Source organism: Astatotilapia calliptera, chromosome 12 (assembly GCF_900246225.1).
Source record: "Astatotilapia calliptera chromosome 12, fAstCal1.2, whole genome shotgun sequence".
Lineage (NCBI taxonomy): Eukaryota > Metazoa > Chordata > Actinopteri > Cichliformes > Cichlidae > Astatotilapia > Astatotilapia calliptera.
The window spans coordinates 36,772,777-36,794,031 of record NC_039313.1 but is presented as its reverse complement, the minus strand read 5'-3'; the positions used below and the strand labels follow the sequence as shown (position 1 = coordinate 36,794,031).

Genomic DNA, 21,255 nt, shown 5'->3' with positions numbered 1-21,255 from the left:
ACACACACACACACACAGGTACACACACACACACACACACACACACACACACACACACAGGTACACACACACACACACACACACACACAGGTACACACACAGGTACACACACACACACACACACACAGGTACACACACAGGTACACACACACACACACACACACACACACAGGTACACACACAGGTACACACACACACACACACACACACACACAGGTACACACACACACAGGTACACACACAGGTACACACACACACAGGTACACACACAGGTACACACACACACACACACACACAGGAACACACACAGGTACACACACACACAGGTACACACACACACACACACACACACACACAGGTACACACACACACAGGTACACACACAGGTACACACACACACACACACACACACACACAGGTACACACACACACAGGTACACACACAGGTACACACACACACAGGTACACACACACACACACACACACACACACACACACACACACAGGTACACACACACACAGGTACACACACAGGTACACACACACACAGATACACACACACACACACACAGGTACACACACAGGTACACACACACACAGATACACACACACACACACACAGGTACACACACAGGTACACACACACACAGATACACACACACACACACACAGGTACACACACAGGTACACACACACACAGATACACACACACACACACACAGGTACACACACACACACACACACACACACACAGGTACACACACAGGTACACACACACACACAGGTACACACACACACAGGTACACACCACACACACACACACACACAGGTACACACACACACAGGTACACACACACACACACACACACAGGTACACACACACACACACACACAGGTACACACACACACAGGTACACACACACACACACACACACACACACAGGTACACACACACACACAGGTACACACACACACAGGTACACACACACGCAGGTACACACACACACACAGGTACACACACACACAGGTACACACACACACACACACACACACACAGGTACACACACAGGTACACACACACACACAGGTACACACACACACACAGGTACACACACACACAGGTACACACACACACACACACACACACACACACACAGGTACACACACACACAGGTACACACACACACACACACACACAGGTACACACACACACACACACACAGGTACACACACACACAGGTACACACACACACAGGTACACACACACACAGGTACACACACACACACACACACACAGGTACACACACACACACACAGGTACACACACACACAGGTACACACACACACACACACACACACACACAGGTACACACACAGGTACACACACACACAGGTACACACACACACACAGGTACACACACACACAGGTACACACACAGGTACACACACACACACAGGTACACACACACACAGGTACACACACACACACACACACACAGGTACACACACACACAGGTACACACACACACACAGGTACACACACACACAGGTACACACACACACACACACACACACACACAGGTACACACACACACACACACACACACACACACACACAGGTACACACACAGGTACACACACACACACAGGTACACACACACAGGTACACACACACAGGTACACAGTTTGAGTTCCTGCTTTTCTTCACCTGGATCGAAGGTGAACCTGACCATCGCACATTTGAGCTCCAAGTGTCTGTCAGGCTGTCTCCTCCCACCAGCTCATGTCCTTGAGGACTCAGGGTTTGTTCGGGCAGTCGTGTCCTGACTGACTCATGCAGGAGTCGGTGTGTCATGCTCGAGCCTCCTCCAGCTGTGCGACTCCGGATGTTTTTCCTGGTTTTGTTCATAAATGTGTTAAACGTCTGGGTTCTCCTCGTCTTGAGTGAACCAACCCTGCTCACGCAGGTGCGACCCTCACAGGTGTTAGGAGAGCGTGGTTTCAGAGATAATGTGTGACGCTGTGCCGTGTGCTGCCGCTTTCAGCTGCGTAACCCATCAGATAAGTTCATCTACGCCACAGTGAAGCAGAGCTCGGTGGATATCTACTTCAGAAGGCAGGTGGAGCTCAGCACCATGTACCGGCACATGGAGAAGCACAACTACGAGAGCGCCGCCGAGGCCATCCAAGCTGTGCGAGACAAGTAAGCAGCTCAGAGTCAGCACACCTGTCGTGAACGCACCTGTTGTACTGTGGAGATTGCCTCTGTCAACACGTTCGCCCTCCTCCCGCAGTAAGCTTCACGCCTTCATCTGGGACAGCGCCGTGCTGGAGTTTGAGGCGTCGCAGAAGTGCGATCTGGTGACGACAGGAGAGCTGTTCTTCCGCTCCGGATTCGGGATCGGAATGAGGAAGGACAGCCCGTGGAAACAGAACGTGTCTCTGGCTATTCTCAGGTACGAAAACCTTCAGGTACTCACCTGCAGCCCATCCTGGGTGTGTTTTAGCGAACAGGAAAACTTTGAGAAGCTGAAAGATGTTTCTGTTGTGTCACAGCGATTCTTTTCTCTGATCACCAAAGACACATTCTGATTGGCTGCGATTACAGTCAGAGTTAGAGAGTCATCACCGATGATGGCCAAGAGGATTTCTACTCCGCCGACACACTCCTGAAACAACCAGCGGGAGGGTGTTGGTGGAGTATGTGCTTACAGCTTTCGTGTTTCCTCCACCTCGTAATGTCGAACCATTTTCCCAAAACCTTGATTCTGTTCATCTGGACATTTTCAGTGGGAGAAACGTCTCTTTAGGAGCCTTCCCCTCTGACAGATGTCCAGCTGGGATATCCACATTTACTCAGGGCCTTCTTCATGTGATGTTCTTCTGCTTCTCTGGCCACTGTGACTGTGGGGATGTTGGCTCTGTGCTGTAGGGTCATCAATGATGATGAAACTGACCTCAGCACATTGTTAGTCAGTGCTGCTAGTGTCAGTCCTTGTACAAAGTGTGCATCTCTGGCCTTAAGTACTCTTAATTGATGATTAGAGTCAGTACAAAAAGGCGGGCGAGATGGCAGGACACGCCCACACGAGACCAATCTCACAGGAGGCCCCGCCAGGGCCGTGAAAACATAAAAAGTGAGTGACCTGGGGTGTGGAGGATGTCACACAGACACATATTTCCACATTAAAAACACCTGAGCACAAACCAACATCTGAGCAATCAAATACGTGTCCGCTCACGCTTCATTGACTCTCCACAGTTCTCATGAGAACGGCTTCATGGAGGATCTCGACAAGACGTGGGTTCGATACCAGGAGTGCGACTCCAGGAGCAACGCCCCGGCCACCCTCACTTTCGAGAACATGGCGGGTAGGACTCAGTGCTGCCTCTGCTGCATGAACTGCGCCCCTGAGGCTGTGCCGTTTAGCAGATGTTACCTGTGAAGCGTTTCACGCCGTCTCTCGTCACTTGTGCCCCTCAGGTGTGTTCATGCTGGTTGCTGGAGGCATCGTGGCTGGGATCTTCCTCATCTTCATCGAGATCGCCTACAAACGGCACAAAGACGCCCGCAGGAAACAGATGCAGCTCGCCTTTGCTGCCGTCAATGTGTGGAGGAAGAACCTGCAGGTCCGTCCCTCTACTTTACTCTACTCTACTTTACTTTACGCCCTGACCTCTGCTGAAGCTCTGTGTGGCGTTATGGCACTCAGCCCACCTGTCTGTGGCTCTGCGGTAAACAGTATTCAGTATGTGTGATCCTCACAGCGAGGTCATTATAGCCAGCAGCAGGACTGAGATCAGGATCAGGCCTTTGTTTTTACATCTGTTAGGAAACATCTGTCATCTTTGCTGTTTAATAGGAGAAGCATGAGTTTTGTGCTCAGGATGAAGGGTTGTGTTAATTAAACTGACTGCTGATCATCAAGAGCGTGCTCACTGATGCTTGGTTAGCTTTCAGTGGCTCCGTGAAGCTCGGGTCGTTTTCTGATTCACCGGTGAGTGATTTATTCTGTAACTGTGACCAACAAGTGAAAAATGCCCAACCTACAGCCCAGAGCCCCCAGAACAGAAAATGTGTCATTTTCTCTTTTGTGAGGTTAGTCAGAGGTTAGTCAGAGATAGTCTGGGGTTAGTCAGAGTTTAGTCTGAGGTTAGTCTGAGGTTAGTCAGAATTTAGTCTGAGGTTAGTCTGAGGTTAGCCTGAGGTTAGTCAGAGGTTAGCCTGAGGTTAGTCAGAGTTTAGTCTGGGGTTAGTCTGAGGTTAGTCTGAGGTTAGTCTGAGGTTAGCCTGAGGTTAGTCAGAGTTTAGTCTGAGGTTAGTCTGAGGTTAGCCTGAGGTTAGCCTGAGGTTAGTCAGAGTTTAGTCTGAGGTTAGTCTGAGGTTAGTCTGAGGTTAGCCTGAGGTTAGTCAGAGTTTAGTCTGAGGTTAGTCTGAGGTTAGCCTGAGGTTAGCCTGAGGTTGGTCAGAGGTTAGTCTTGGGTTAGTCATAGGTTAGTCTGGGGTTAGTCAGAGGTTAGTCTGAGATTGGTCAGAGGTTAGCCAGAGGTTAGTCATAGGTTAGTCATAGGTTAGTCAGAGGTTAGCCTGAGATTGGTCAGAGGTTAGCCTGGGGTTAGTCATAGGTTAGTCTGAGATTAGTCTGAGGTTAGCCTGAGGTTAGCCTGAGGTTAGTCAGAGTTTAGTCTGAGGTTAGTCTGAGGTTAGCCTGAGGTTAGCCTGAGGTTGGTCAGAGGTTAGTCTTGGGTTAGTCATAGGTTAGTCTGGGGTTAGTCAGAGGTTAGTCTGAGATTGGTCAGAGGTTAGCCAGAGGTTAGTCATAGGTTAGTCATAGGTTAGTCAGAGGTTAGCCTGAGATTGGTCAGAGGTTAGCCTGGGGTTAGTCATAGGTTAGTCTGAGATTAGTCTGAGGTTAGCCTGAGGTTAGTCAGAGTTTAGTCTGAGGTTAGCCTGAGGTTAGCCTGAGGTTAGTCTGAGATTGGTCAGAGGTTAGTCTTGGGTTAGTCATAGGTTAGTCTGGGGTTAGTCAGAGGTTAGCCTGAGATTGGTCAGAGGTTAGCCTGGGGTTAGTCATAGGTTAGCCTGGGGTTAGTCAGAGGTTAGCCTGAGATTGGTCAGAGGTTAGTCTGGGGTTAGTCATAGGTTAGTCATAGGTTAGTCAGAGGTTAGTCTGGGGTTAGTCAGAGGTTAGTCTGAGATTGGTCAGAGGTTAGCCTGGGGTTAGTCATAGGTTAGCCTGGGGTTAGTCAGAGGTTAGCCTGAGATTGGTCAGAGGTTAGCCTAGGGTTAGTCATAGGTTAGTCTGGGGTTAGTCAGAGGTTAGTCTGAGATTGGTCAGAGGTTAGTCTGGGGTTAGTCAGAGGTTAGTCTGAGATTGGTCAGAGGTTAGTCTGGGGTTAGTCAGAGGTTAGCCTGAGGTTAGTCAGAGGTTAGTCTGAGATTAGTCTGAGATTAGTCAGAGGTTAGTCTGAGATTAGTCAGAGGTTAGTCTGGGGTTAGTCAGAGGTTAGTCTGAGGTTAGTCTGAGATTAGTCAGAGGTTAGTCTGGGGTTGGTCAGAGGTTAGTCTGAGGTTAGTCTGAGGTTAGTCAGAGGTTAGTCTGGGGTTTGTCTGAGGTTAGCCTGAGGTTAGTCAGAGGTTAGTCTGGGGTTAGTCAGAGGTTAGTCTGAGGTTAGTCAGAGGTTAGTCTGAGGTTAGTCAGAGGTTAGTCTGAGATTGGTCAGAGGTTAGCCTGGGGTTTGTCTGAGGTTAGCCTGAGGTTAGTCAGAGGTTAGTCTGAGATTAGTCTGAGATTAGTCAGAGGTTAGTCTGGGGTTAGTCAGAGGTTAGTCTGAGATTGGTCAGAGATTAGCCAGAGGTTAGTCAGAGGTTAGCCAGAGGTTAGTCAGAGGTTAGTCTGAGATTGGTCAGAGGTTAGTCTGGGGTTAGTCTGAGGTTAGTCTGAGGTTAGCCTGAGGTTAGTCAGAGGTTAGCCTGAGGTTAGCCAGAGGTTAGCCAGAGGTTAGTCAGAGGTTAGTCTGGGGTTAGTCTGAGGTTAGCCTGAGGTTAGTCTGGGGTTAGTCTGAGGTTAGTCTGGGGTTATTCAGCCCACTAATGAGTCACAGAAATGAGGAAAGCTTGGTCGACTCCGTGGTTTTATTCCTGGACTCTCACAGAGCAGCTTCTCATGATTCACGGTTCATAATAATCCTTCTTTATCTGACGCCACCCTGCAGCTCGTCTTCTGTCTGAGACAAGCCGTTCTAGCTCCTCCCCCTTTAAGTCAACTTTCCCCCGATTGGCTGCCCATTCTAAATACAACGTGCAGGAAGTGGGTGTAGAAAACCACCACTATGACATAATCAAAATATGAACTTTGACCTGCTGCTTTCTGTAGTGATGAGTTTGTGGACTGTGTGAGGTCAGCAGCTGTTTTCACAAACAAGTAAAAACAGGCTACGTCCACACGTTTTGGCCTCCCGTCCTCACTGAGACACTGAAAAACGCAGCGTTTTCAAAACGCATACATTTCAAAATGGAGCTGTCCCGTCACAGTGTGGACAGTGAAAACGGAGACTTTCTAAAATGATGACGCATTTTAGTCATGTGATGCAGTCATGTGACCAATTAAACTGAGATAGCGGAGGGCGTTACACAGCAGTTGTTTTGTTTGACAGCCCTATTAAAGATCAACATCAGCCTGTACATGCTCCTGAGAGCTTTTCTTCAAATTCTTTAATTCTCACTCGCTTTTGCAACTTTGTACTTTTGTGTTACTTGCAGCAACGACTCCACCTCATTGTGAGTCCATTTAAAAAACTCGGTGCTTTTCCTCCACATTTTGCCGACGTGTCAACGAGCCGGAACGTAAATAAACGGCAGACAGAAATGAGGCAGGTCGAATCTTCTTGCGTTTCACGCATGTGCAGGACTGGAACGGAAGCGTTTTTGGCCGTTTCAATGTGGACGTACAACTCTGTGAACGCTAGTGTGGACGCGGAGCGTTTTCAGACAAAAACGCCGTTTTCAAATCTATCCGGGCCGGTGTGGACGTAGCCTGAATGTAATTTTCTGCCCTTCTTCAGCTGCTGCATGTGTGACGTGCACGTCAGTGGAAGAATGAAAACACAGCTGTGTCTGTGTGTAGATCCACACATCGTCATAGTCAGAGTTATGATAAGGTAAAACAGGAAGCTCCATTAACACTGCCTCAGCGAGGATGCCTTCGCTCCACCTGGGTTTCTGATTAATTTCCTTCCAAGCTTTAACGACTTCCTGCTGTTGATTGACCGATGGGTGATCAGATCAGCACCGCGGGGACTCACACACACAACTACTGCAGTCACTGCAGGATGGACTGCAGCACATCCGGTACAAACATGCACAGTTGGTTTAATGTAGTTCGTCTGGCGGTGGTGTGGAAATGCTCCCGACAACCTCTGTCTCCTCGATTACACGCTGTTAAAATGGCTGCTGTAGTTAAGCTTTAAATGAAACTTAATGGTTCTGTGAGGGCGATCGAAGGGCGGCGGGAATCTACAGATATGGCTGTGCACAGTGCACCTGTAGTCACATGACCTGAGCTGTAATACAGCTGGTTCATTCACGGTTTCTTTGGGTTTTCTGGGAGCGCTGCAAAGCCTCACACAGCAAACAGACCAATTAAAAAACACAGACAGGCTGAGTTGGTTCTGACTCGTTCATTCCTCTGACACTTCACCTGAGAGAGGAACTTGAGTGATATGGTACTACAAGGTCATTAAGATCAGATGGGGCCTGATTATTTAAGACCTTGTATGTGAGGAGCAGGATTTTGAATTCTGGATTTAACAGGAAGCCAAAACAGGAGAAATCTGCTCTCTCTTTCTAATCTCTGTCAGGACTCTTGCTGCAGCATTTTGGATCAGCTGAAGGCTTTTCAGGGAGTTTTTAGGACTTCCTGATAATAATGAATTACAGTCGTCCAGCCTGGAAGTAATAAATGCATGAACTAGTTTTTCAGCGTCACTCTGAGACAGGATATTTCCATGTGTGATATTTCTAATTTCACACATGGAGAATGGATTAAGTGAATCAGGAATCAGATTACTGTAAAGGCTCTAATAATATGTTGGAGAGCCAAAACATGTACAGTGTAAGTCACAGTGATAATAACGTGGTGTGCTATTGGATTAAGTAATCCAAAGTATTCAGAATACTTTACTCTCATTGAGTAACGTAACAGAATACGTTACAGAATACATTTTGGGGCATGTAATCTGTAATCTGTAGTGGAGTACATTTTAAAAGTAACCTTCCCAACACTGACAGTTAGTCCTGGAATGGCAATGATGCAGCCCAGGCTTTGATATCATAATAATAATGCTGTCCTCCTCACGATTCATTCATTTTGGCCTCCTCTAAGCTGCTTTATTTTTTCTGTAGCTAACAAATTAAAATGATCTCATAAATATATCCTTCATCACACTGAAGACTGAACACTGGATCCACATTTGCACGATCAGAAAACAGGAGAAATCTGCTCCCTCTCTCCTTTGTTCCAGATGTTTTCTTGCCAGCAGCTGTGCTCAGCTGTCACATGAATAATCCTCGCTGCCGTGCCGGGATTAGCACTTCAAACAGCAGCCGCTGCAGGCTAGCAGTTAGCTGAGGATGATTAGCATTTCACACAGCTGTGACTGAAGGCCCAGAGTTAGCACAGGTGTTAGCAGCTGGAGGAGCTCGGAAACACAATCATCTGTATTTTCCACAGATTCCTTAAACCTGTTGTGGTTTTGAGTATTTGCTAACATGTAATAGGTGATTATTCACGTCACATGAGCCCAAGTTTCAAATAATGATGGATCACTGTCTACAGGTTTACTTACCGAGTCCATTGCTGCACAGCTCACAAGCTGCTGCCCTTCAGCAGGCTTCCAGAAAACGACCAATTAGAAGAGAGCAGACTTCAAGGGGGCAGGACGTTCAGACAGCTAGCCTCAGACAGATCAGTCTGATAGGTCCCCGTCCAGCAAACCTGCTAACACTCGTGTCTCCAAGTAACGATCGACTGACGGGCTCTCGTTTCCCCCAGGACACTCCTGTAACGTGTGTGAGACTCAAACTTGATTCTGAATACTTGGAACACTCACATCTGTAAGGTGACCTGTATGGGGGGGGCTTCTTAAATAGCTGTTTGTCCAAAGTTGCTGATCATGCCGATGGCGGCCATGTCTTTGGGTGGGTCACGTAGACGTCCTCTCGACACTATTAGAAGACGTGGTGGAAGACATGAGGACAGATGGTCAGAAGGAGGAAGTAAAACCAAAATAAGACACAGAGATACCAAAGTAAAGAACATTCAGGGGAAATCTACCAGACAGACACAGATACAATAATCTCACCAAAGCTGAACTTTATTGATCCGTGAGAACGCTGTGAAACGGTGACATCTGTACAGTGTGGTCACAGTTATATTTGGGGGATCCAGACACACGTCACCTGCAGAAAGACGTCACTCTTTAATGAAAACACTGTGAACATTTGAGTTCTTGTAGGATGAAACTCAGTGCGAGCATCTCTTTGCTTTATGTGGTTTGTAGCTCCAAGACTCGCTGCTGTTTCATTTTCATGCACGTCTTCGTAAAGTCAGCAGAGTCCAGGCAGGAAGTGTGTTCATCGCATCCTTAATGGCTGTTGCTCAACGACTGAAAACCTGTAATGATGGTGTTTTTTTATTTTTCATGTGCTGTTACTGACTGCTGCTCCGATCCAAGTCTTCCACTGTTCTGTCACTGGGCCCAGAAACATCTCACTGGGACCAGTCTGCCCAGTTTAACCAGTCTGACACCCAGTTTGGGCCTTTGGCTGAACCTGTGTGTCAGATTAGTGTTGGCTTTTTGGTTTCTCTGTTTTGAACGTGTTTCTGAGAGTCCAAACGAGAGCTGGGTGTGAAATTCAAACAGATTTTCAGCTTCTGTTTTTCTTTTTATCAACAAACCTGCAACACAACATGTAACTGACTTCGTACCATTAACGTTTCGCTGCCAAACACTGGTCAGCTGTGGTTTCTCTGCTTCAGGCTTCCCAGTACATCTGAGAAATGTTGACACTGAAAGAAGAAGCTGAAATGTGTGCAGAGGTACATGTCAGGTTATACTGGACCAGAGTCGGTCAAGCTACTTGAAAAAAGTAATGTGATTACAGTAAAATGTCACAGCCCATCTCTGCAGTGGACTTATTAATATTTCAGGTGTTGCTTTGATATTTGCAGTAGCATAAAAATTCGTTTCTCTTAGTTAAGTTAGATTTTTCATTTTGGTGGGCGCTGAGTTTGGTAACAATAACCCCGCCCCCACCTATGACATCACGGGTTCTCGATTGTGCGGTTTCAGCTTTGACCCGTGTTTACGTCCTCGTACGGTTTGTTGGCACTAAAAAGAACAGAGCAAGAACGTCTCGCCACTGATGCCCAGCTCTCACCTCAACTGTCACTGTGGTGGGTCAAAGGTCAAACTTATATCTTCATACGATGTTAGAGGTCAGACACCATGTGATCATCAGCCATGTGCCGCCGCCCCTCCCCCGTTCTGTTTTCTGTTCCCCGCCCTCCCCAGGAGAGATGGCATTATAACAGCAGAGTGTTGGTATAATGATCCCACGTGTTCGCGGCTTCATTCGGGCCTCATACGCCATCTTTGTTCCCCCTGCCTCACCCCCCTCCCCTGCCCCGTACCCCTCCCCCACGATGTTTCCTTTGCTTTGAGGTTGATTTCCTGTCGTGTTCCTGTGTTTGAGCCTCACGTTGGTGTCTCCCTGCTGCTGTGTGTTTGTGTGGGCAGTAAAACAGGACAGCGCTGCTCCGTTTTACTGAAGCATCACTTCATCTGAAGCTGTAGGGACTTCAGGCTCTGGGTTCTGTGCAGCGCTCTGAGGCAGTTTTTGTAGAAATCAAAGTGAACTGAATGAGAGCTTCACTGCGGCACCGAGAACAGCCCCACTGACACACCACATAACAGGGATACAGCCGTCAGCCGCAGCATTAGAAGCACCCAATCGCCTCCATCCTCTGAGCCAGGACGCTGCACGCAGGCGTGAATTAATTAACCAATAACACGCACACAAATACTCAGTGGTGGGCGGGGTGTTTAACCATAAAACCCATCTCATACTTGCAGCTGCCAGTCCCTGGCTCGGGGAGGCTCAGGGAGGCACGAGGGGCTCGGGGAGGCTCGGGGAGGCTCGGGGAGGCACGGGGGGCTCGGGGAGGCTCGGGGAGACCCTGGTGACCGGCGTACCTCAGGAGACCTACCCAACACACACAGGGAGAGAGATAAAGAGCTGAAGACACAGTCAGACCAATCAAAACTTGAACATGGAAATTGTCGTGGGTATATCACAGTGAGCTGGTTGTTCTAATAGTTGACGCCAAAATAAAAGGTGGAGGTGACTCTGGGTGGATGTGAGATGAGCCTCTGTGGATCAGATCTCCTTGTCATGTTCCTCAAACTGCTGATGCAGCGTTGGTTTCCAGTGTGTCCTGACGATGGGAAATAAAACACTCTTCATCAGACTGGACACTCTTCTTCTGGCGCTCCACGGTCCAGCTCTGACTCTTCTGACCACCAGGCCGTTCAATGGCACCTGGACTTCTTTTTACCCTACAGATGAGGTGGTGACTCACAGCTCTGATGGTCAGCCACCTATAACTAAGTCAGAAGATGCTTTTCCAGTCAGTGGAAGCCTTACTGGAACCTTGAGGTGGTTCACTTGATGACAGGGTGGCCAACGACCACCTCAGGTGATCACCAGGTAAATAGGAACAGCTGATAAGAGTTGAAGCCTCTGGGATGACTAAAACAACGAGGTCAGATTGTGTTTCAGGTCACCAAGCACCTTTCTGTTTCTGAAGTCTCCAGTACACCTGTAGAGACAAACCAGTGAGTTCCTATCAAAGGTAGAGAGCAGCTACAGCCGAGTGTCTCCTCCTCAGGAAATGACATTTCAAACATGTAGGCAGGCAGTGACCCGTCACACAGCTCACTGTACGAGTGTTCGATGTTGGAAAGAAGTCAGAGCGCTGCGATGCTTTTTTCTGCAGGAGCTCTTCTGTGGGATCTGGTCTCAGTGGGCCTCAGGCACCCACGACCTGTCCCTGACTCGACCACAGTTCATCCTTTAGATCACCTTCACTGGTTATGCAGAAATCATCTTTCAGGGTCCAGAGAGGAAAATCACAGAAGTAAAACAAACAGAGCTCAACAGAAGGCCAATGGCCGTGCTCCTGAAAACCTCACGGGCAGTAATGAGACCAACACCCTGAACAGCAGGAGGCGCTCTCGCTCTGTGCTTGTGTTGAGCCACAGTCATGATGATGATGAAGGTTCAGACACAAAGGTTCACTTTAACAACCTTCACCTGCTTCCTGTTAAATCCACCAGCTGACCTTCGATTAGACGACACGCCGCTAATCAAGAAACAGCAACGAGACACATAAATACTGAAGGAACGATAGTCCCGCCTCCGCCTGCAGCTGCTCTCCTCATCACGCCACTTTAGCTTCAAACTTTCCATCGACTCGACTTCCTGCTAAATTATTACTCAGGTGAACTGTTAGTGGTTCTAATGTTGTGGCTGATCAGTGTGTCTGACACACACACACAAACAGACACACACACACTCTCTACCTGACAGCACACACTCAGGTGTGTCCTCATGCAGCTAGTCGAGTGTCTCTGCTGCGTGTTAACGTGTGTGTGCACCTATCGTATGATTTATTTTAGGATAGGAAAAGTGGTAGAGCAGAGCCCGAGCCCAAACTGAAAACCTCTTTTAGGTCCATCACCTCGACCTCCGACCTCAAACGCCGTAGGGCCTCCGGGGATGCCACGGTAAGGAGATGAAGACCACCAACCCTCCTCCCTCCTGTCCTCCACGTGTCTTCTGCTTCACTCCATCTTTTATCTGTTTGTCTTTCTTTTCTCTGCTCTCGCTCGTCTGTAATCGCCTCCTGTTTGTCTTCGGTTCGTCACGTGTGTCTCTCGCCCTCTCGTCTCATCTCCAGCTCCATCATCTCCTTGCTGACTCATCATGGCCGCCCGTCTGTTGGTCAGCCATCATTGCTTTCCCACCTCAATCAGCTCATCTGTCCCACTGAGACAGACAAAAGGCGACAGACTGAAGACAGAAAGAAACGTCCGGTTCGGTCCGCCCAGGCAGGTCAGGGTCCGCTTGTTGGGTTTTCACACGGTTCACATCGTCCTCTTGCAAAGGAGAAGTGAAGAGGGTCAGATTGTGTGGTCTTTCTTCTCCCGTCTTTGTCCTGTCTTTTGTCCTGTCTTTTGATCTGTCCTTTGTCATGTCCTTTGTCATGTCCTTTGTCCTGTCCTTCGTCCTGTCCTTTGTCATGTCCTTTGTCATGTCCTTTGTCCTGTCGTTCGTCCTGTCCTTTGTCATGTCCTTTATCCTGTCCTTCGTCATGTCTTTGTCATGTCCTTTGTCCTATCCTTTGTCCTGTCCTTTGTCCTGTCCTTCGTCATGTCTTTGTCATGTCCTTTGTCCTGTCCTTTGTCCTGTCCTTTGTCCTGTCCTTCGTCATGTCTTTGTCCTGTCCTTTGTCCTGTCCTTTGTCCTGTCCTTCGTCATGTCTTTGTCATGTCCTTTGTCCTGTCCTTCGTCCTGTCCTTTGTCATGTCCTTTGTCATGTCCTTTGTCCTGTCCTTCGTCATGTCTTTGTCTTGTCCTTTGTCCTGTCCTTTGTCCTGTCCTTTGTCCTGTCCTTCGTCATGTCTTTGTCATGTCCTTTGTCCTGTCCTTCGTCATGTCTTTGTCATGTCCTTTGTCCTGTCCTTTGTCCTGTCCTTTGTCATGTCTTTGTCATGTCCTTTGTCATGTCCTTTGTCATGTCCTTTGTCCTGTCATTCATCCTGTCATTTGTCCTGTCCTTTGTCCTGTCCTTTGTCATGTTCTTCGTCATGTCTTTGTCATGTCCTTTGTCCTGTCCTTCGTCATGTCTTTGTCATGTCCTTTGTCCTGTCCTTTGTCCTGTCCTTTGTCATGTTCTTCGTCATGTCTTTGTCATGTCCTTTGTCCTGTCCTTCGTCATGTCTTTGTCATGTCCTTTGTCCTGTCCTCTGTCCTGTCCTTCGTCATGTCTTTGTCATGTCTTTGTCATGTCCTTTGTCCTGTCCTTCGTCATGTCTTTGTCATGTCCTTTGTCCTGTCCTCTGTCCTGTCCTTCGTCATGTCTTTGTCATGTCCTTTGTCATGTCCTTTGTCATGTCCTTTGTCCTGTCATTCATCCTGTCATTTGTCCTGTCCTTTGTCCTGTCCTTCGTCATGTCTTTGTCATGTCCTTTGTCATGTCCTTTGTCCTGTCCTTTGTCATGTCCTTTGTCCTGTCCTTTGTCATGTCCTTTGTCCTGTCCTTCGTCATGTCTTTGTCATGTCCTTTGTCATGTCCTTTGTCCTGTCCTTTGTCATGTCCTTTGTCATGTCCTTTGTCCTGTCCTTTGTCATGTCCTTTGTCATGTCCTTTGTCCTGTCCTTTGTCATGTCCATTGTCCTGTCCTTTGTCCTGTCTCTCTCTGATTGGTTGTTTCCTCTCCTTCCTGTCCTGTCATCTCTCTGTCCCTTCATTTCCAAATGTCCCCACACACTTTGTCTCCCGGCCTCTCGCCCTCACAGGTTGCCCAGCAGAGACTCGTCCGTCTCCTCTAACTCCTGTCTGTTTCAGCGTCTGGTCGGCTGCTCGGGTCTTCCTGACCGTCTCTTGTTCCCACAGGACTCAGCTGTTAACGATCTATAAATGACCTCAGTGCTGTTACTGTGGCAGCTTCAGATCTGAGCGAAGCTGCAGGATTTCTGAGGTCTGTTTTTCTGCAGCGTTGGTGAAACTCTCCTCCTCAGTCGGACGATCTGAAATGTGCCAAACTTTGTGATGTGTCTTAAAATCTGCAGCGTTCTGGCACATTTTGCATCCCTCCTCCCTCCAGATAAGCAGTGGTTTGATGTAAAGGGAGTCAAAATAGTGCCAAAGCGTGTCATCTCAGGGATTTAAGGAGCTGCTGCACGTTAAACTGTTTCAGTGAGGAGAGCTCATTGAAATGCTTTAATGTTCATCAGCAGCAGAAGAACCAGCTGCTGATCACACCCAGCCAGCTGAAGCGGGTGTTGGAGCAGAGCTGACTCATTTCTCTTGTGATCATCTCTCTTTATTTTCTATATGAGTGTTTTTCTCTCTCAGTGGATTTGAATGGTGTCCAGACTACATGCTGTACTACACACACACTGCCTCTGTCCTCCTCTGCAAGCACGACCGACTGTAGGCTGAAAACACACCCGCACTCTAAACCAGACCCCCAGCTTTGCCCCGCCTCGCTGCGGGCAAACTCCATCAGTCGTCACATTAGCAGTGGTGGAAAGTAACTAAGTACTTTTACTCAGAGTACAGCATTGATTGTGGTCTACATTGGATGGCTCCCTCAGTGGTTTCTGATGTTTACATGGAGCTAACCCGCTCACGATTCACACTCAAAAACAATCCTGTCTACAACAAGCCAGTTTACTGTCTCTTTAAGTCTCTCGTCTCTAAAAGCCAGCTTTCATCTGATTGGTTAAACTTTGGAAGCCACTTCCTACTCAGTGCTTTGGAGATAAAAAGGTGAAAAAAGCTCCACAAGCTTATTTTGTCAAAAAACACTGACATTCACACGAAAATGTTTATGTTGCCATAAAAAACGCTAGCATGAAAACAATTCATGTTAGCATAAAAAAAAACCAACATTAGCATGATCAAAACTGTGCATTAAGAACAGCTTTGATCTTCTTCATCAATTCTAGTTTGGTTTTTTTTGTAAACAGCACAATAGCTAAAAACTACGTAACATTCTGCATTTTGTTCACATTTTTAAAGTTGTGGCTACAAATGAATGAAGAGCGTGCTGGGCTCTTAGCATGCTAGCATTAGTATGCTTATATTATAACTTATTGATAATGCAGCACTGTGCAAAAGTCTTGTGCCACTGATCATGTCTTTATATTTTAGTGTCAAACAGTTAAACCTATTGTGATTTTTAAACTGGTCTCCAGCCACAGAGCTCCAGTCTTTCCAGAGAACTGTTAGTGGAAAACTAATCTTAGCATGGTGTGCAATGTGACAGAAGACACAGTGTCAGGCCTACACAAACAATCTACATATTTGGTGGATATAAATAAAATAAAATTGTTAGAATCACACAAACAGTGTTTCTGTGCTACCTACTGCTAGCATAAAAACACTGATGTTAGCATGAAGAATAAGCTGCTGTGTTTTTGCGCTTTCTGCTGACAATCCCATAAAATCAGCTGAACTGGAGACATACAGTGGGGCAAAAAAGTATTTAGTCAGCCACCGATTGTGCAAGTTCCCCCACTTAAAATGATGACAGAGGTCAGTAATTTGCACCAGAGGTACACTTCAACTGTGAGAGACAGAATGTGAAAAAAAAATCCATGAATTCACATGGTAGGATTTTTAAAGAATTTATTGGTAAATCAGGGTGGAAAATAAGTATTTGGTCACCTCAAACAAGGAAAATCTCTGGCTCTCACAGACCTGTAACGTCTTCTGTAAGAAGCTTTTCTGTCCCCCACTCGTTACCTGTATGAATGGCACCTGTTTGAACTCATCATCTGTATAAAAGACACCTGTCCACAGCCTCAAACAGTCAGACTCCAAACTCCGCCATGGCCAAGACCAAAGAGCTTTCGAAGGACACCAGGAAAAGTATTGTAGACCTGCACCAGACTGGGAAGAGTGAATCTACAATAGGCAAGCAGCTTGGTGTGAAAAAATCAACTGTGGGAGCAATCATCAGAAAATGGAAGACATACAAGACCACTGATAATCTCCCACGATCTGGGGCTCCACGCAAGATCTCATCCCGTGGGGTCAAAATGATCATGAGAACGGTGAGCAAAGATCCCAGAACCACACGGGGGGACCTGGTGAATGACCTGCAGAGAGTTGGGACCAAAGTAACAAAGGTCACCATCAGTAACACACTACAACGGCAGGGAATCAAATCCCGCAGTGCCAGACGTGTTCCGCTGCTGAAGCCAGTGCATGTCCAGGCCCGTCTGAAGTTTGCCAGAGAGCACATGGATGATACAGCAGAGGATTGGGAGAATGTCATGTGGTCAGATGAAACCAAAGTAGAACTTTTTGGTATAAACTCAACTCGTCGTGTTTGGAGGAAGAAGAATACTGAGTTGCATCCCAAGAACACCATACCTACTGTGAAGCATGGGGGTGGAAACATCATGCTATGGGGCTGTTTTTCTGCCAAGGGGACAGGACGACTGATCCGTGTTAAGGACAGAATGAATGGGGCCATGTATCGTGAGATTTTGAGCCAAAACCTCCTTCCATCAGTGAGAACTTTGAAGATGAAACGAGGCTGGGTCTTCCAACATGACAATGATCCAAAACACACCGCCCGGGCAACAAAGGAGTGGCTCCGTAAGAAGCATTTGAAAGTCCTGGAGTGGCCTAGCCAGTCTCCAGACCTCAACCCCATAGAAAATCTGTGGCGGGAGTTGAAAGTCCGTGTTGCTCGGCGACAGCCCCAAAACATCACTGCTCTCGAGAAGATCTGCATGGAGGAATGGGCCAAAATACCAGCTACTGTGTGTGCAAACCTGGTAAAGACCTATAGTAAACGTTTGACCTCTGTTATTGCCGACAAAGGTTATGTTACAAAGTATTGAGTTGTATTTTTGTTATTGACCAAATACTTATTTTCCACCCTGATTTACCAATAAATTCTTTACAAATCCTACCATGTGGATTCATGGATTTTTTTTTCACATTCTGTCTCTCACAGTTGAAGTGTACCTCTGGTGCAAATTACTGACCTCTGTCATCATTTTAGGTGGGGGAACTTGAACAATCGGTGGCTGACTAAATACTTTTTTGCCCCACTGTAACATTTAGATGAACAGAACCAACTTTCTATGATGATTAAACAGGCGTCGACATGTTCTAGTGACAGTGTGACATTTAAAAAATATCACCATTTTTCTTTATATGTGATGGTAATTATTATTGTGAGTCAGAACAGTTAAGATTACATTAAGCAGAAAAAATTTAGGTTAAAATCATATAAGAAAATGTAAAAACATCAATAATAACATAATAAATAAACTAGCATTAGCATAAAATCAGTGACCCTCAAATGTTGTCAGTAACAATCTATGCTAGAATAAAAAATGAATGTTAGGATTAAAATCCCTGCAGGAAAACTGATTTCACAGTATAAATTTATATATTATACATAATTGAAAAATATGTGCATTAAAACTTAATTTAGCATCAGAAACTAATGTTAGAAAAATTGTCTTATGAAGTGAGACAGAGTGGTGAGGTCCACAGTGAACGTCTGTGGGAGTGTGATCATCGTTTCGTCCATACTGAGAACAGCACTCGTTCGTGAGTCCAACTGTGCTCACACAGCAGACAGACAGCCTGCTGTACACAGCACTGCACTGCATGGCTTGGATCATTTCTCTGTCTTAGAGAAACTCACGTGTGTTTTGCAGCCCTGTGTCAACAACGCTCTCAGGCTGACAAACAATCAGGTTTCCTAAAGAAACCAACGCACACTGTTGGGAATCGAACCGACAGCCTGGCCTGTGCTGCTGCTTCTGTTCACACATGAAAGTTTGATGCTGCCCGTGGCAGAGCTTCAGCCCGGCTCACACGATGGAAGACGATGTTTAATTCATGTCCAGCAGCCTGAAACCTTTAAGGGACGGTCCTTTAAACACGTCCCAAAATATCACGGTGAACTTTGTAGACGAGTGAAAAGTGATGTAGGATTCAAATGTCCAGCCCTGCACTGATGCCAGGATATTAATCTGTTTAAAGGAGGTAATTCTTAACGTAACGATCCTGTGTGTCTGCAGTGAAGTCTGACAGGCTCGCTGTGGTGCAAATGTGCAAATCCATCTTTTTAACAAAGGAGACCTGTTAGCATCTTCACGCTAACAGCTGCTTGTGTGCAGGTAACGCCTGAGTAAAACACCTGAACGCTTCCTCCACTGCTAATAAGTCCTTCAGATGAAAACAGGAATGTAGGCAGGACCCATGAGAGGGTACAGCTCAGGATCAGCCAGTGTGTGATGCTGCTGTTTATAACCTGTGTGTTTGCTCTCTCTGTAGCCGTACCCGACCGACATCACCGGCCAGCTCAACCTATCAGATCCCTCCGTCAGCACCGTGGTCTGAGAGAGCGAGCGAGCTTCACTGCTGCTGCTGAGCCACACAGACACACACTGACCCTCTGGATACACAAACACACACACACACACACACACAGATGGACAGGAAGGACGATGTAATGACAGCAGGGCTTTTGGACGGTATCCCATAGTGACACACACACACATGCTTACCTTTATTCCTTATGGAGTGGGGACTGAAAAACTGATCTGGAACCTTAATGCTGACACTGAACACTTTAAAGCATGTCCCCACAATGCAGAAATGTCCCCACACTGTAGAAATGTCCCCATGCTGTAGAAATGTCCCCATAATGCAGAAATGTCCCCACACTGTAGAAATATCCCCACACTGTAGAAATGTCCCCATAATGCAGAAATGTCCCCACACTGTAGAAATGTCCCCATAATGCAGAAATGTCCCCACACTGTAGAAATGTCCCCATAATGCAGAAATGTCCCCACACTGTAGAAATGTCCCCATAATGCAGAATTGTCCTTATAATACAGAAATGTCCCCACACTGTAGAAATGTCCCCACACTGCAGAAATGTCCCCATAATGCAGAAATGTCCCCATAATGCAGAAATGTCCCCATAATGTAGAATTGTCCTTATAATACAGAAATGTCCCCATAATGCAGAATTGTCCCCATACTGTAGAAATGTCCCCACACTGTAGAAATGTTCCCACACTGTAGAAATGTCCCCATAATGTAGAATTGTCCTTATAATACAGAAATGTCCCCATAATGCAGAATTGTCCTTATAATACAGAAATGTCCCCATAATGCAGAATTGTCCTTATAATACAGAAATGTCCCCATAATGCAGAAATGTCCCCGCTGTAGAAATGTTCCCACACTGTAGAAATGTTCCCACACTGTAGAAATGTCCCCATAAAATCAAATCAAATCAAATCAAATCACTTTTATTGTCACATCACATGTGCAGGCACACTGGCACAGCACATGCGAGTGAAATTCTTGTGTGCGAGCCCCACAAGCAACAGAGATGTGCAAACACAACAACACAAACGAGCAAAATACAAGAATGGCCAACCTGAAACTAATAAATATATGTACAATATATAATAGTGTATGCATTTCTGGATGTGTATACTAAATATTTTCCTACGTGTGTGTGTGTGTGTGTGTGTGTGTGTGTGTATACACATTTTACAAATTAAATAGTAAAAAAAAAAAATAAAAAAAATAAAAATAAAAATAATAATAATAATAATAATAAAATATATAAAATATACAGAGTTGAATATGTGCAAAACAAGTGGCATTTATATACAGTGTGGAGTGCATAATGTTAAAGTTCCAGTAGTGAAGCTGAGGTGTCTATGACGTGTTCAGCAGTCTGATGGCCTGGTGGAAGAAGCTGTCTCTCAGTCTGCTGGTTCGGGACCGGATGCTGCAGAACCTCCTTCCTGATGGAAGCAGTCTGAACAGTTTATGGCTGGGTTGACTGGAGCCCTTGATGATCCTCCCCGCTTTCCTCAGGCAGCGCTTCCTGTAGATGTCTTGGAGGGAGGGAAGCTCACCTCCAATTATCCGTTCAGAGCACCGCACTACTCGCGGTGTAATGTAATGTAGAATTGTCCTTATAATACAGAAATGTCCCCATAATGCAGAAATGTCCCCGCTGTAGAAATGCCCCCACTGTAGAAATGTTCCCACACTGTAGAAATGTCCCCATAATGCAGAATTGTCCTTATAATACACAAATGTCCCCATAATGCAGAATTTTCCCTATAATACAGAAATGTCCCCATAATGCAGAAATGTCCTTATAATGCAGAAATGTCCCCATAATACAGAAATGTCCTCATAATGCAGAAATGTCCCCACACTGTAGAAATGTCCCCATAATGCAGAAATGTCCTCATAATGCAGAAATGTCCCCACAATATTTGCCTAAATCACAGGACCCCACAAAAATATCAACAGAAGCATTTACAAACATTAAGCAGCACACACACATTTTTACAAACACACACACCATCTGTCACACTAACTCCCACCACAC

At 46.4% G+C, this 21,255-nt stretch overlaps 1 protein-coding gene across 6 annotated transcripts in view; it reads left to right on the top strand.

The window, feature by feature from the left end:
- grin1b (glutamate receptor, ionotropic, N-methyl D-aspartate 1b) overlaps window positions 1–19,276 on the top strand; it is a 69,204-nt gene extending 49,928 nt beyond the window's left edge. For 3 of the 6 annotated variants that reach the window (XR_003273971.1, XR_003273970.1, XR_003273973.1), the window contains 7 exons: window positions 2,046–2,203; window positions 2,295–2,456; window positions 3,263–3,372; window positions 3,485–3,630; window positions 12,742–12,849; window positions 13,023–13,177; window positions 19,161–19,222. Coding sequence is in view for 2 of the 6 variants with exons in the window: in XM_026186175.1 (XP_026041960.1) it covers window positions 2,046–2,203; window positions 2,295–2,456; window positions 3,263–3,372; window positions 3,485–3,630; window positions 12,742–12,849; window positions 19,161–19,226 (750 nt within the window). In the remaining 4 variants the exon portion in view is untranslated. Of the gene's footprint in view, window positions 1–2,045; window positions 2,204–2,294; window positions 2,457–3,262; window positions 3,373–3,484; window positions 3,631–12,741; window positions 12,850–13,022; window positions 13,178–19,160 lie in introns of all 6 variants that reach the window. The other 3 variants (XR_003273972.1, XM_026186175.1, XM_026186176.1) reach the window with 3 other exon arrangements.
- The last annotated feature ends 1,979 nt before the right edge of the window (window positions 19,277–21,255 follow it).